Genomic DNA, 15690 nt, shown 5'->3' with positions numbered 1-15690 from the left:
GCCATCTCATCCTCTGTTGTCCCCTTCTCCTGCTGCCCCCAATCTCTCCCAGCATTAGAGTCTTTTCCAATGAGTCAACTCTTCGCATGAGGTGGACAAAGTATTGGAGTTTCAGCCTCGGCATCAGTCCTTCCAGTGAACACCCAGGACTGGTCTCCTTTAGGATGGACTGGTTGAATCTCCTTGCAGCCCAAGGGACTCTCAAGAGTCTTCTCCAACACCACAGTTCAAAAGCATCAATTCTTCGGCACTCAGCTTTCTCCACAGTCCAACTCTCACATCCATACATGACCAAAGGAAAAACCATAGCCTGGACTAGATGGACTTTTGTTGGCAATGTAATATTTCTGCTTTTTAATATGCTATCTAAGTTGGTCATAACTTTTCTTCCAAGGAGCAAGCGTCTTTTAATTTCATGGCTGCAATTACCTGTACTAAATAAGTGCTTTTACATTTCTTAACTTATTGAATATCCTAACAACTCTTGGAGGAACATACTGTTAGCCTCATTTTGCATAGAGAGATTTGATATCTTGCCTCCAGTTACTCAGCAAAGAAAGAATTTAATCCCATACAGAGTCTAGACTCTTAACCAACATACAGAGTTGTATCTCTTTTGAAAAAGCCTTACAGTCCAGTTACATTGTAAGTTACATTGACTTTGCAAAAATAACAATTCTTTTTTGAATTGATTTACTATAAATTGAGGCTTCATTTGGAAATTTGAAACATTTTATACATATCTATAAACATACACACATATATACATATATAATGTATGTATAAGCATTTAATTTACAGAAGCAGAAAACTAAAATAGGCTAAAAGAAGTTTTTAAATGTTTTCCCCTAGGATCTCATTGCTATTTAACCCAGTTCTTCCAATATATGGGACCCTTTAGAATCTTCTGATTTGTCAAAAATAAAGTGTAGTGACTAAATCAAACAACAAAAATCCATATATGTAGAAACTGCAATCCTCTGACAAATGAATTAAAATTGGGTCTTTCTGACTAGATTTAAACCTACCTGTTACACTCAGGCAGTCCTTGTTGTTTCCCAAATCTTTCTGTACTATTTACAAGATCTGCTATGTCCACTTCATCCAATTTTTTTCTTATTCTTTAAAACTCAGTTCAGATTTTCCTACTGCCAAGAAGCCTTCCTTGATGTACACACACACCATTTGCCCTTTTGTATATATCCTATCTGCTCTCTTAGCTCCCTGATTACCTCATGACACTGTAATACATTTTTCCTTCTTATCTATCTGCTAACTCTGCTATATCTGCCATATCCCACCCAGCATCTAACAATGTGTCTTTACTCTGCATATGTTTTTAATTGATATGGGGTGGGGGGAGTTGAGGGGGAATAGGAAGATAAAAATTTCCACATACTAAAAAAGCATTGTCAACAAAGTCTATAGACAGACATACCTGGAGAAATAGTGTGTTCATACTCCACATGACTTTTTTCTTTGATACTTAAACAGCTCCTGCACATCATTAAAAAAGTCCACTAACCAATAACTAAAAAGTCTCTACAGAGCAAAGGAAACCATCAACAAAATGGAAAGGCAGCTTACTGAATGGGAAGAAATATTTGCAAATTATGTATCTGATAAGCCAAAAGTATATTTTTGTTTTTATCAAAAATACATAAACGCATGCAACTCGGTGGCCAAAAAAATAAATAAATAAAATAAAAGTCAATTAAAATTGAGCAGAAGAGTTAAATAGATATTTTTCTAAAGAAGACATGCAGATGGCCAACAGATACACTAACATGCTCAATATCACTAATTGTCAAGGAAACGTGAATCAAAAACACAATGCAACATCACTTCATATCGGTTAGAAAGTCTATTATCAAAAACATGAGAAATAACAAGGTTGGCAAGAATGTGGACAAAAGGAAACCTTTGTACAATGTTGATTGGTACAGCCACATCTAGACTGTATATGGTAAGCCTGCTAATTTAATATCTGTGCAGAGTACATCATGTGAAATGCCAGGCTGGATGAGGCACAAGCTAGAATCAAGATTGCCAGAAGAAATATCAATAACCTCAGATATGCAAATGACACCAGCCTTATGGCAGAAAGTGAAGAGGAACTAAAAACCCTCCTGATGAAAGTGAAAGAGGAGAGTGAAAAAGTTGGCTTAAAGCTCAACATTCAGAAAACTAAGATCATGGCATCTGGTCCCATCACTCCATGGGAAATAGATGGGGAAACAGTGGAAACAGTGTCAGACTTTATTTTTCTGGGCTCCAAAATCACTGCAGATGGTGAGTGCAGCCATGAAATTAAAAGACGCTTACTCCTTGGAAGGAAAGTTATGACCAACCTAGATAGCATATTGAAAAGCAGAGACATTACTTTGCCAATAAAGGTTCGTCTAGTCAAGGCTATGGTTTTTCCAGTGGTCGTGTATGGATGTGAGAGTTGGACTGTGAAGAAAGCTGAGTGCCGAAGAATTGATGCTTTTGAACTGTGGTGTTGGAGAAGACTCTTGAGAGTCCCTTGGACTGCAAGGAAAGCCAACCAGTCCATTCTAAAGGAAATCAGTCCTGGGTGTTCTTTGGAAGGAATGATGCTAAAACTGAAACTCCAGTACTTTGGCCACCTCATGCGAAGAGTTGATTCATTGGAAAAGACTCTAATGCTGGGAAGGATTGGGGGCAGCAGGAGAAGGGGATGACAGAGGATGAGATGGCTGGATGGCATCACTGACTCGATGGATGTGAGTATGAGTAAACTCTGGGATGTGGTGATGGACAGGGAGGACTGGCGTGCTGCAGTTCCTGGTGTCACAGAGTCGGAGAAGACTGTGCGACTGAACGGAATTGAACTGAACTGACCTGGGGAATGGGAGATGGCAGAGGGAATAGGGCTCATAGATAAAGCAAGATAGACCATATGTTCAATTTTTGAAGCTAGGCAAGGGGACATGGGAATTATTGTCTCTACTTTTGTATATGCTATATATTTTCCATAATAAAAGGGGCTTTTTAAAATTTAAATCTATTTTTTTAATTAAAAATTTTTTCTTGGAATGTAGTTGCTTTAGAATGTTGTGTTAATATCTGTTGTACTTTAAAGTGAACTAGTTCTATGTATACATTTATCCCCTCATGGCCCTTCCTCACACCTCATCCCATCCATCTAGGACACCACAGAGGACCAAGCTGAGTTCCCCGCATTGTACAATAGGTGGCCACTAGGTATCTGGTTTACACATGGCAGTGCACATACGCCAATCCTGATCTCCCAGTTCATCTCACTGACATCCCACCGCCATGTCCATAAGTGCTTTCCCTATGTCTCTGTCTCCATTCCTGTCCTGCAAACAGATTTATCTGCCACTTTCCTGGAGTCCACATACACGTACATTTGTTTTTCTCTTTCTGACTTTACTCCGTATGTCACACTCTGGACCCATCCACTTATCTACAAATGACTTATTTTTGTTCCTTTTTATGGCTGAGTAACATTTCATTGTATGTATGTACCACATCTTCTTTATCCATTCATCAGTCAGTGGACACTTAGGTTGCTTCCATGCCCTGGCTATTGTAGACAGTGCTGCAGTGAACACTGGGGTGCACGTGTCTCTTAGAATTACAGTTTTCTCAAGGCATGTGCCCAGGAATGGATTGCTGGATCATATGGTAGTTCTATTTTTAGTTTTTTAAGGAACTTCCATATTGTTCTCCATAATGGCTGTATCAGTCCACATTCTCACCATGAGTGCAAAAGGGTTTTCCCTTTTCTCCACACCCTCTCCAGCATTTATTGTAGATTTTTTTTGATGTTGGCTATTCTGATCATGTGAGGTGATACCTTATTGTAGTTTTGATCTACGTTTTTCTAATAATTAGTGATGAGTATCTTTTCATGTGTGTTTTTGTTGCAATGGTAAATGGGATTATTTCCTTAACTTGATTTTCTGCTTTTTCATTGTTAGTGTACAGGAATGCAAGAAATTTCTGTGCATTCACTGTGTATCCTGCAGCTTTGCCAAATTCAGTGATTAGCTATGGTAGTTTTCTGGTGACAGCTTTAGACTTTTCTTCATATAATATCATGTCATCTGCCAACAGTGACAGTTTTACTACTTCTTTTCCAATTTGGATTCCTTCTACTTCCTTTTCTTCTCTGATTGCTGTGCCTAGGACTACCAAAACTATGTTGAATAATGGCCAGAGTAGACATCCTTGTCTTGTTCCTCATCTTAGAGCATATGCTTTCAGTTTTTCACCATCGAGAATGATGTTTGCTGTGGGTTTGTTGTTTATGTCCTTTATTATGTTAAGGCAGGTTCCCTCTCTGCCTACTTTCTAGAGAGTTTTTATCATAAATGTGTGTTGAATTTTGTCAGCTGCTTTTCCTGTACCTATTGAGATGATCTTATGGTTTTTATTCTTTAATTTGTTAGTATGATGTGTCACATTGATTGATTTGTGTACATTGAAGAGTCCTTGTATCCCTGGGATCCCACAGTCCTGGTATGATTCTTTTAATGTGTTGTTGGATTCTGTTTGCTAGTTATTTTGTTGAAGATTTTTGTGTCCATGCTCATCAGTGATATTGGTCTTTTAATTGTGATTTAATTTAAAATTTCTTGGTGTTTCATATTTTGGTGATATCTTTGTCTGGTTCTGGTATCAGAATAATGGTGGCCTCATAGTATGTGCTTGGGAGTGTTCCTTACTCTGCAATTTTTTGCAAAAGTTTGAGAAGGATGAGTGCTAATTCTTCTCTGAATGTTTGTTAGAACTTGCCCAAGAAGCCATCTGGCCCTGGACTTTTGTTACACAGCAAAAACTAACACAGCATTGTAAAGGAATTAAAAGTCAATTAAAAAAAAAGGGCTAAGCAAAATCCTTAACAGATATTGCTTTCCCTCTTGCGCCAGCTTTTACTAATCTGTCCTCCCAAGGCTGGTCACATAGACTTGAGACCTGACCCTTGGAACCTCAGAAGCTGCTGTACTGGAATCATGTGGGATGAGAAAGTAAGAAAGCTCTCAAAATGCCCAGCTTGGGGGAATATGCTAAATAATTGGAGAGATTGATTCAATCAACTGATATTTATTGGTCATGTATCATGTTACAGGCACTCTTATAGGTGTTTGGAGTGTGTAAACAGGAGTAAAAAGTTTCTGCCCACCTTCCTATAAGGCCAGTGACCAAACATGATGTGTTAGACATGTAATACAATAGAGAAGGTGAAGAGATGTGGAAGAAGAGGTGACCCAGTGAGGGGGATCAATGACTGAGTGAAAAGCATCTATTCCACAGTATGGCAGTGTTGAAAGATTGATTACATATAGGCAAACTGATCAAATCTTTGCATATGCTCAGATACGTTTAAGGATATTACAGACAGTGGGAGCTTGGTTTCTCACTGTCATCTTATGGATTTACCAACATAGAAAGGGCAATTTACTTAATAACTAAAATTAACCTGTTAGTGTGAGATTGGAATAAGAGGTATTATATGAATTCAGTTTAAATAGATAAAATTATGTAAATACATACATTATCCAGCTCTTTTCATAGATGGAACCTGGGAACAGTGATACTTTAATGCCCAGTGCTTAGCTTTTTAAATATCATTGTCCTCTGTGAGGAATAAGGGCTTTTGGGCAAAATACCTGATTCCAGGCTGAAGGAGGAAAAGAACAAGAACATCCTGTGAGAGAAAACAAACAGGTGCCCAGAGAATGATGGGGACAAGTCAAAATGACAGAGTTAGCTGGCAGAGACTCTCATGGCCAAATCAGGGACAATAGGAACATCAAAATAAGTGATAGCAATGAATTATGATTCATTGAAATTGGACTAAAGTAGGAAACCAGGGGTCCATACTGATATAAGGTGTGTACGCCTGCTCTTTGCAACTCCAGTGACTGCAGCCCACCAGGCTCCTCTGTCCTTGGAATTATCCAGGCAAGAATACTGGAGTGTATAGCCAGTTCCTTCTCCAGGGGATCTTCCTGACTCAGGGATCAAATGCATGTCTCTTGCGTCTCCTGCATTGGAAGCCAAAGTCTTTATCACCGAGTCACTGGGGAAGCCCATGCTGATATAATAAGTGAATATAAAAATTGAAACTTTGTTGTGGAACAAAATTCCCCAAAGTACCTCCCCCTCTCCCAAATACTTCACAGTGGAGATGATTTGCAGACATCACCTTAATCAAATGATCAATGGGAACGTCATCAGTAGTAGAACATTTCAGGACTGCATGTCACTTGAAAGGATGCATTGGGAAGAACACAGGATCACATCTGTTGTATCCCTGCCAAACATGCATAACCTAACCTACTCCAGAGAATATCAGAAAAACCTTAGGCCATTTTACACAATGACTGGTTGAGGTCTTCAAAGGTTAAAGTCATGAAAGTCAAGGAAAAGGTGAAGTGAACTAGATTGAAGGAAACTGAAAAACATGACAGCCAAATTATAGCACTCGATTCTGAATTAGACCTTTTCATTAAGAAGGATTTATGGGACACTTGATGAAATTGCATAGGATCAAATGATTAGGTGGTCCGAATTTGTCTGTGTTCACATCCTGGTTTGGATGATGTTTTGAGGAGTTACACACTGAAGAATTCAGAGCCACTGGCCACCATGTTGGCAGCATATTCGCAAACCATTCAGAAAACATAGAAGTCTGTACTGTACTTGAAAATTTTGTGGGAAACTGAGATTATTTCAGTCTTCAAAAAGAAAAGTGAAAGTTGCTCAGTCATTTCCATCTCTTTGTGACCCCATGGACTATACAGTTCATGGAATTCTCCAGGCCAAAATACTGGAGTGGGTAGCCTTTCCCTTCTGCAGGGCATCTTCCCAACCCGGGGATCGAACCTAGGTCTCCCACGTTGCAGGCAGATTCTTTACCAGCTGAGCCACAAGGGAAGCCTAAGAATATGGGAGTGGGTAGCCTATCCCTTCTCCAGTAGTTCTTCCCAACCCAGGAATCCAACTGGGGTCTCCTGCCTTGCAGGAGGATTCTTTACCAACTGAGCTATCAGGGAAGCACTTCAAAAAGTAGGAAACACTCTATTTTGAAAGACACATATATATGAATAGATAAAACATGTCTATCATATGATTATAGGCTTCAGCCCTGGGACGCTCCAACATTTAAAAATCAATCACAGAGAAACAGCCAGCCAAGAAGGGCTGAAAAGAAACCATCAATGAGGCAGAATATAAAGCAAGAGAAGCTGAGGAAGAAAAAATTTTCAGAAGTAGCAAGTGGTTCACTCTGTCAAATGCTGCTGAGAGATCAAATGGCATGAACAGAAATCAGGTGATCACTAGAACTGGCCCCAAGGCATCCTGGGAGGAGTCCTGTTGGAGCCGTTTTCAGCTGAGTGAGGACAGCAGACAAATTCAGAAGAGATGAAAAGAGAAAGGGAGGTGAGGATGAGGAGTGGGTGAATATAGATATCTCAACCCAGAAGGGTTGTTATAAAAGGGAGTCGAAAATGTTGCAGTTGGTTGCAGGGGTTACTAGTCAGCCACCTATTGCTCTGGCTAAGCCATGAGAACATTACCATGGGAAAAAAATAAAAGCAAAATATAGCAATACAGCATAACCCAAACAAAAGTACATCAGGTTGATTAGTTGGGGCCATCATGCCCTGGTAAGCTGAGGAAAAACATAGTGTGGACCTTGGAACGCCAGGTCCGCGCAGGTTCAGATCGCTGCTTGTGCCCACACCAAGATGTTTTCCCAAGATGTTTTCCATATGCAGGTCTATGCCCTCCAGCTAGACGAAACCCCTTGTAAAAGAAAATAACAAAGATAGTTTAAAGTAATCAATAAAATGGGAGACATGACCGGGGACACAGGAGGCTGACTTCATCGTTGCACAACAGATGCTTTCTGTTGCCAAGACACTAAATAAGTGATGTGGCTCCGAAGAACAGGGCTCTTGATCTAAGAGGTCTTGAGTTCTCTGGTCCCATCTTTAAAACTTTAATTTTGACTCTGGTTTATTTTTTCCCAAACTGTGTGTTGACCACTTTTGATCCCTTTCTGCTGCACTGGCCACAGCAGTTAGATGATTGTGTAGAGCCTACGGAGAGTTCTTTGTAAGGTGAAACGTTCCCAGGGCAGCTCATGCAGTGCTGGGGATGATCCAGCAGAGGGAGAAATCGGGATTCAGGAAACCCTCAGCCTAAACTGGAGTAGTGAGAGGGCTGTGATGAAGACTGCATTTGGAGACTGCCATTTGAGGAGCAGAAGCCCTTCATCCCAGTGATAAAGAGGAAAGAAGGGAGGGTGGGCCCAGGGAAAGATGTTAGCTCTGCTATGCTGGCCAGGAAGGGAGGATTTTGTATGAGGTTGCTTCTGTTCTGTCAGTGTAATATCATCTGACAGATGACTTAAGACTGTAAGGCGGACTGTAAGGTCATCTGCTGAGAGCAGAGTATAGAAGGCCAGGGGTTGGTGTGTGTGCTGGGACTTTGAAAAGAGGGAAGTAAATAGTGACAGTCATTGTGGAGAGTGAGGACACCAACACAGAAGGATTTCAGAGAAGTGACTATAATGACCAAGTAGACTTGAGGGCCCATTTGAGATTTGTATTGATGAATTTTAAGTGAGGGGAAATCCTTGGGGGTTCCATGGTTAGGACTCCGTGCTTTCACTGTTTAGAGTAAGAAGTCAAGCCCTCTTGGGGAACTAAGGTCCCTGAAGCTGTATGGCACAGTCGAAAAAGATTAAACATTTAAAACATTAAGTGAGATATCAGCAGGCTTATGGATTTCTCTAGCAATATCCATCTGTTTCAGTACAGGTGAGAATGTAGGAAATACTAAGTGTCAGATCATTATTTCCCAATACATACATATTTCTTCAGAGACATTAAATGGCTCTAAACAAAGGAAGACAAAGTATGAATTGCAAAGCTTTTAATGAAAACGTTTTTCTTTTACAACATACATAGTTTCACATCTATTTAATAGCAATTAATTCAATGCTTGCAAACTCATCTGCCTCTGAATTTAGTCATAATGCATGAATTTAAGCTAATAAAACTGAGGAAAATCAACAGCTCATCTAATCCTTCTTTATATTCCTTCAGGATCAGCAGGATGCATAAATGAGTTCTTGAGAAAGGCTAAAATAGGTTGATGTATAAACTGTGAGTTTATTTTTAAAGCTGCGTAAATGCAACATTTCTACTAAAACATTTAAACCAAAGGTCACACTTATGAAAACAAAATTCTTGATCAGGCTGTTTTCATTTTTAGCCATTTGACGTTCTGCTCTTTTTGACTGAACAGATGAGAGCTCACATGCCTACTCAAGTGGGGCTTTGCCTAAGATCAATTTGCTTAGAGATATTCTTTTGTTATATTTTGTTGAATATTGGGGAGTACTTATGTTATTCAAGATAACGTCTGGGTTATTTCTTTGAGGAACTAAATGTACCAGAGCTATATTTGATAATGAAGATTTTAGACAATTATTCACCAGCATTAGTTCTGTTAGCAAGCTGAAAAATTTTGTAGGCCCAATATCAAACAATAAACATGTGAGGTAAACGTCAGCCTCTTAGAAGAAAGACCATATGCTCCTGCTTCGGTAAAAACATTATTTGTTTGAAAGAGTGGTAGTATAACCTTTTACTCAACTATTGTTTCCTTAATATGAAAAAACGACAAAATGAGCTGAAGACGAAAACTCCACAGTTATACTCCGCAACCCTGAACATAACTCGTGAGATCTCGGTTTCGACAATTGTTTTTCCATGCCACCCTGTAGAAAAAGGTAAAACAAATGATAATAAGATTAAAACATATCTTCATTGTGTTATACATACTTCAAATCCTTTGGGAGAACAAAATAGTTAATCAGTCCATGAAATACAAGCTACAGACAGATCCAAGTATTGCTTATTTATCAACTGGAGACACGTATAGCAAGGCCTTCACATCTCCCCAAGGCTTCACTAGAGCACAGAATGCTGAACACAAATGTTGAGTCTTGTGTAGTCCACAACACAACTGCAAAGCGTATACCTTTCAAAAATAATTTTTTGAATACGTATATTACATATTCAAATATAAGCATATGTATATTACTTTCAAAAATAATTTCAAGATATGACGAGGAATTGGTAGAGTGTGGAAAAACTTAAAAACTCCAGAAGTTTTTAGAATAAATTGAGGTTAAAGTAGATTGTTTCTATGTAATACACTGTTTAGCATAAATCTTAATATTTAGATTTTCAACTTTCAATTCCCTTGGTCTTAGAGAATCTTCCCACACTTTTTTCATAATAGTAAGATAAAACCACTCCCTACCTTCACACACACCTTTCTTTGGCCACACCACATGGCCTGTGGTATCTCAGTTCCCCAACCAGGTACCAGACCCCCTCCTCCTGCATTGAAAGCATAGAATCTTAACCATAGGGAAGACCCCAGATCTGTCCTTTAATGCTTAACCCATACCTTGCTCTGTGAAGGGAACTTACATAGTGTTGAAGGTCCATTATACTTGAAACACAAACAAACTCAGAAAAAGAAGTCAGATTTGTGGTTACCAATTGTGGGTATTGCGGGTGGAGTGAGGGGTGGGGAATTGGATGAAAGCATTGGAAAGTACTGCTGCTGCTGCTGCTGCTAAGTCACTCCAGTCGTGTCCAACTCTGTGCAACCCCATAGACGGCAGCCCACCAGCCTCCCCTGTCCCTGGGATTCTCTGGGCAAGAACACTGGAGTGGGTTGCCATTTTGGAAAGTACCAGAAACCTCCAATTATAAGATAAGTAAACACTGGAGATGTGATGTACAACATGATGAATAGAATTAACACTGCTGTGTCTTACGTATGAAAATAGATTAGAGAGTAAATCACAAGATTTTTCATCACAAATTTTTTTCTTCTGTTTCTTTCAATTTTTAATGTATTTTTCAATGAAGGATAATTGCTTAACAGTATTGCATTGTGTTTCTTTAAATTTGTATCCATTGAGATCATGGATGTTCACTAAACTTACTGTGATAATCATTTCATGATGTACTAAATCATTATGCTGTACACCTTAAATTTATGAAGTACTGTGGGTCAATTACATCTTAACAACACTGTATGGAAAACAAAAACAAAGATATAACATACCATGCTGTAAGGCCTTGCTGACTGACAATCTTCTTTGCACATGCTACAGCTTGAGTGATGTCATCTTTCAGCAAAGCTGAAAAAGAGGTGGTGGGAAATGAGGACAATGTTCACAGAAATTCATGTAAATTTTAGGTTCAGCCAGCTTTATTCTCTTAGGCTGAGGAAAGAACAAATACAATTATTTTTTTAAGAGTCCCTGTATCTGTGAATATTGGGAGAAAACCCTCTCTCTCCATTCTATCCCCTTTGGCATGAAATAAAGCATTCTGTTTTTCGTTTTCCAATGTCATTTGGAAGCTCTGAAACTATTAACTAACATGACAGAAGGTTCTCTTTTCACTGGACACTTTGAAAAGAAAACAAAAACAAACAAGCAGAAACCAGTCTAGCAGTTTTTTGCTCAGCAGTTCTACTAGTGAAAATTCATTCCAAAACAAGAAAAGTAATAAGTGATGTACCCAAGATGTACGTATCAATACAAGAGTTGGATTAATAAATGTTAGAATATTTAGTGAAATTCTATTCATCCAGAAAAAGTAATAACATTGATATTTGTTGAAAAAAATGATATTGTGCAATAACGAGCAAATTGTAAAGTAGTAAATATAGTACAATTTCATTTTTGTTGAAGCATATTGCTTACATGTTTGTATGTGGGTACAAATGTGGATTATATAGCTTTACATTCATGTACGTGAGTGATGTGTATTCTGAAAGAAGATGTGGAGACCACAAGTTACCGTGGTCATAAGTCTCTGCGTGGTAGAACTTTTATTCAATGACCACAGATTATTGTATAATACAAATAATTTTTTAAACTAAACTAACTGTATATAAAAGATATGTCCAGAAATGAATCTTCTTTATTAGGAGTTTTAATGTTAAAAATTAAACAATATCAAATTGGCAATCCTTCTCCAATATTTTATGCAATAAATATTGCGTGGCACACGTGCATGTGTGACTCTCTGTGACCCCATGGACTGTAGCCCCTCTGGCTCCTCTGTTCATGTTGATTTTCTAGGTAAGAGTATTGGAGTGGGTTGCCATACCCTCCTGCAGAGGATCTTCCCAACTCGGGGATTGAACCTGTATCTCATGTCTCCTGCATTGTCAGGAGGGTCCTTTACTACTAGCCCCACCTGCTGCTAAATCTGCTGCTAAATCGCTTCAGTTGTGTCCGACTCTGTGCGACCCCAGAGATGGCAGCCCACCAGGCTCCCTCATCCCTGGGATTCTCCAGGCAAGAACACTGAAGTGGGTTACCATTTCCTTCTCCAATGCATGAAAGTGAAAAGTGAAAATGAAGTCGCTCAGTCGTATCCGACTCTTAGTGACCCCATGGACTGCAGCCTACCAGGCTCCTCCGTCCACGGGATTTTCCAGGCAAGAGTACTGGAGTGGGGTGCCATCGCCTTGGGAAGCCCTAAATATTGCATATGTTATCTCAGTTTTAAAAGAAACTCAATAGAATATTTGTTTCACCCCAGTTAAAAACAAATCCATATATTAACTTGTTAGAATAACAGCGATTAAATAGGAAGTGTATGTTTTAGATATGCAAACTAAAGAATTTAGGAATGAAATGTGAAATGTTTCTAATTCACTTTAAAATCACTCAGCCAAAAACCCCTACTGTATAATATGTACATAATAGAAATAAATATGACAAAATTTTAAAAAAGACCACACAACCACATTATCCCTAAACCTCTCCAAACCAGGTAAATCTGTAGGAATGGCATTGTTCTTTACAAAACATACACATGTCCAGTTATAATACAGTGATAGATCATTCCAACTCTTGTATGTTAGCAAACACCAACCTTCTATGATACCAGCTTTTTAATTTCTTAAGGAATTATGAGGTAGATGATAAAGCAGTTTCTAGAAGTTAAGATGGAGTGTTTCTGGGTCCCTCATGAACTCTTCAAGACCTTTTCATTTGTATTAAATCTCTCTTCTTATAGGTACCACCAAATTGGATGTGTGCCATCCCTCAACAGTATCTTGTCTTACCACTGCAGGATACACCACAGCCGTTAACTGCGTTTGGGGTTTTGCCATCATTACACCACCATTTGCTGTTGATCTGAAATATCCCATAATCAGTGCTTTGGCTTCCACGATTAAAGTTTTTAGCTTGTGTGTTATAACTGCTTTCTCCTTTGGCCAAACACATCCCTGAAAAAAAAATGTATTTTTAGTAATAAACAGCAACATCATATGACTTATATTTCATAGCACAATTCTATTTTACTAATGACTTATTTTAGAAGCATAAAGATATATTTTACTTGTAAATACTTTAACATTTGGTGTTAGGGGCCCTTAGGAGAATTCTTTTGTTAGCAAATCATTTGCTAATACTAATGAAACAAGATAACACGTTGTAAAAAATATTGAAATAGCTGTGTCTTCCATTGCTCCCATCCCCCAGGTAAGATTGAGCCTAGAATAGAAAAATCAACAGAGTGATTAAATGGGTTTGGTCACAAGCAGCAGATGCATATGCTAATGTAAAAATATTTGTACTAGGAAAAATAAGGATTTACTAGGAGAAAGAAAAATTCTTATGATACCTAAAGGTGGATTTGGATATCAAATTAGAATCCAGACAATCAGAATCGTAGGATAGGAAAGACTATGTCATCCATCCATCCATCTAGCCATTTGCTCATGTATGAAAAAATAGTTATGGAGCAGAAATGTCTGAATTCACTCTGAAAAATACAATGTTGACATGGACAGGTATGGACTGAAATACAAAGGAACTTTTCCCTAGGGCACATATTGAATTCTGTGGAAGAAAATGACAAATAATTAATGAACTAGAGTCAGAATAATAGAATGTTATTTCATGCTACATTTCAGGGATCCTTATGTAGATATTGATTGAGGAGAAACAGGTTCCTACAGTCCCTGTTCTAAGAGTTCAACATAATTTTTAAAATAATTTGGCTGTTAAAAACCCAGCATCATGGTAGGGGGATTAAAAATGACAAAAATACTGCCTTACTCTTGCTTGCAGAACCCAAATTGCAAGCTGGAAATGGCTGAGGGCTGAAATATATCTTGTAGTCACCCTACAAGTGCCAGCTGGCAAGTTTAGTGGCACTAGAGGAGTACAGCAAGACCTGGCATGCTTAGAATGGTATAGAATTTGACCCTCCCATGCCTCAATCCTTCCCTGGGTACATCTGATTCTGAGCTGATGTGTTTGAGCCATTGTAAATGTACAAACCCTTCAAGGAAAAAAAGAAAAAGGCAATCATTCAAAGTCCCTTTCTTATTCTTCTTCCTCAGTTAGTATCTGTTCCACAGCTGGCTGACTATTTGGAAGGATGAAGAATAGTTAACTTACAGTCTGCCAGGCTGACTCCCTTGTAGCCAGCCAATCCAAGATTCTTCAGAGTTCTGGCAAGCTCACACCTCTTAAATGTCTTGCCCTGGACAGCAACAGAAAGGAGCAGAAGCCCCAGAATAAGGAGAGCCTTCATGTTGACAGAAGTCAAATGTCCAAGTTGACCAGGTGAGCTGGACTTGCTATTTAACATCTTTTCACTTCCCTCTTTTCTGACCAGTTTGGGAGCTCCACCCTCGGAGACACGTGGAAAGCAGGGAATGTTTATTGCTTCACTTACACTAAAAGTTTTGATGTCCTAAGGGTTAATTGCAAGAAATCATGAAATGATATTGCTTGAAGACATTGCTCAGAAAGAACTGGCATTAGCTCTATTGTCCAAAGAGGAACTTCCTCCTATTTGATAATGAATGTGAGCAACCAGAAAGGAAAAAACCCTGAATGAACATATTATACAATGGAAAATGTGCTCCCATCTTTGATTAATATTCATTTGCATTAAGTTTCTTCTGTGCTTTCATTATGTTGTCTTCATCGTTTTCACTTAAAAGTATTTTATGTACACTTTCCACAAAGAATGTGACACACTGCCTGTTGTTCTGATAGGTATATAGCAAAGCACCATGTTGATCACAGAATCCTATACTAACTCTTTTGATTGTTTCTCAGTAGTTACTTTGTAAACCAATATTTTACTGTTATAAGTACGCCTCATGTGAACATTGCTAAGTCCTTTCTGACAATGTCTTACTTCACTTTCTCATGTTAGAACATAAAGAGTCATTGTAAAGCAAGAAAACAGTATAGTAAAACCTACAAAAGAATAGCAGAATTATGCCACCCCAAAATCTTCCCCTTTGGCACAAGGATTGTTTTGAGCTGAAGGCAGTTGAGAAGAAGCAGATTCAAGAAAAGTCCTCTTCCTCCCTCTATTTTCCTGAAAGTAAAACATAAATGTGTGCAGAAATTAATCATTTAAAGCACTAGACACTTATCAGCCCCAAGACAGCACCTGAGGACTCTGCAAAAGAGCCTTTGCTGACTAGCTATTATCTTCCTTTATTTTCTAATGTATTTATTGTCCCACAATTTGCACTCTTGGAAGCCTAGTACTCTGTTCCTCTGTCTTCTTGCTCACTTAAAAATATATTGTTCTTTGGTTAAGA

The 15690-nt window shown here is 38.6% G+C and overlaps 1 protein-coding gene across 2 annotated transcripts; it reads right to left on the bottom strand.

Moving 5' to 3' along the window:
- Positions 1–8925: 8925 nt before the first annotated feature.
- Positions 8926–14778, bottom strand: LOC617219 (lysozyme C, tracheal isozyme). 2 transcript variants are annotated; one of them, XM_024992479.2, is made up of 5 exons: positions 14525–14729; positions 13180–13344; positions 11158–11233; positions 10339–10418; positions 9703–9790 (listed from the first exon to the last, which is right to left on the bottom strand). In XM_024992479.2, the coding sequence occupies exons 1-4, from the start codon at positions 14715–14717 to the stop codon at positions 10385–10387; spliced, it is 468 nt and encodes a 155-aa protein (XP_024848247.1). In that variant the 5' UTR covers positions 14718–14729; the 3' UTR covers positions 9703–9790; positions 10339–10384. The 2 variants fall into 2 exon arrangements, with proteins under 2 accessions (XP_002687436.2, XP_024848247.1); XM_002687390.5 differs by lacking the exon at positions 10339–10418 and having other exon boundaries at positions 8926–9790; positions 14525–14778.
- Positions 14779–15690: the final 912 nt, after the last annotated feature.

The sequence above is a fragment of the Bos taurus genome, chromosome 5 (genome assembly GCF_002263795.3).
Source record: "Bos taurus isolate L1 Dominette 01449 registration number 42190680 breed Hereford chromosome 5, ARS-UCD2.0, whole genome shotgun sequence".
In the NCBI taxonomy this organism is placed as follows: domain Eukaryota; kingdom Metazoa; phylum Chordata; class Mammalia; order Artiodactyla; family Bovidae; genus Bos; species Bos taurus.
Note: the sequence above shows the minus strand (reverse complement) of the source record. Positions and strands in the feature narration are given on the sequence as shown.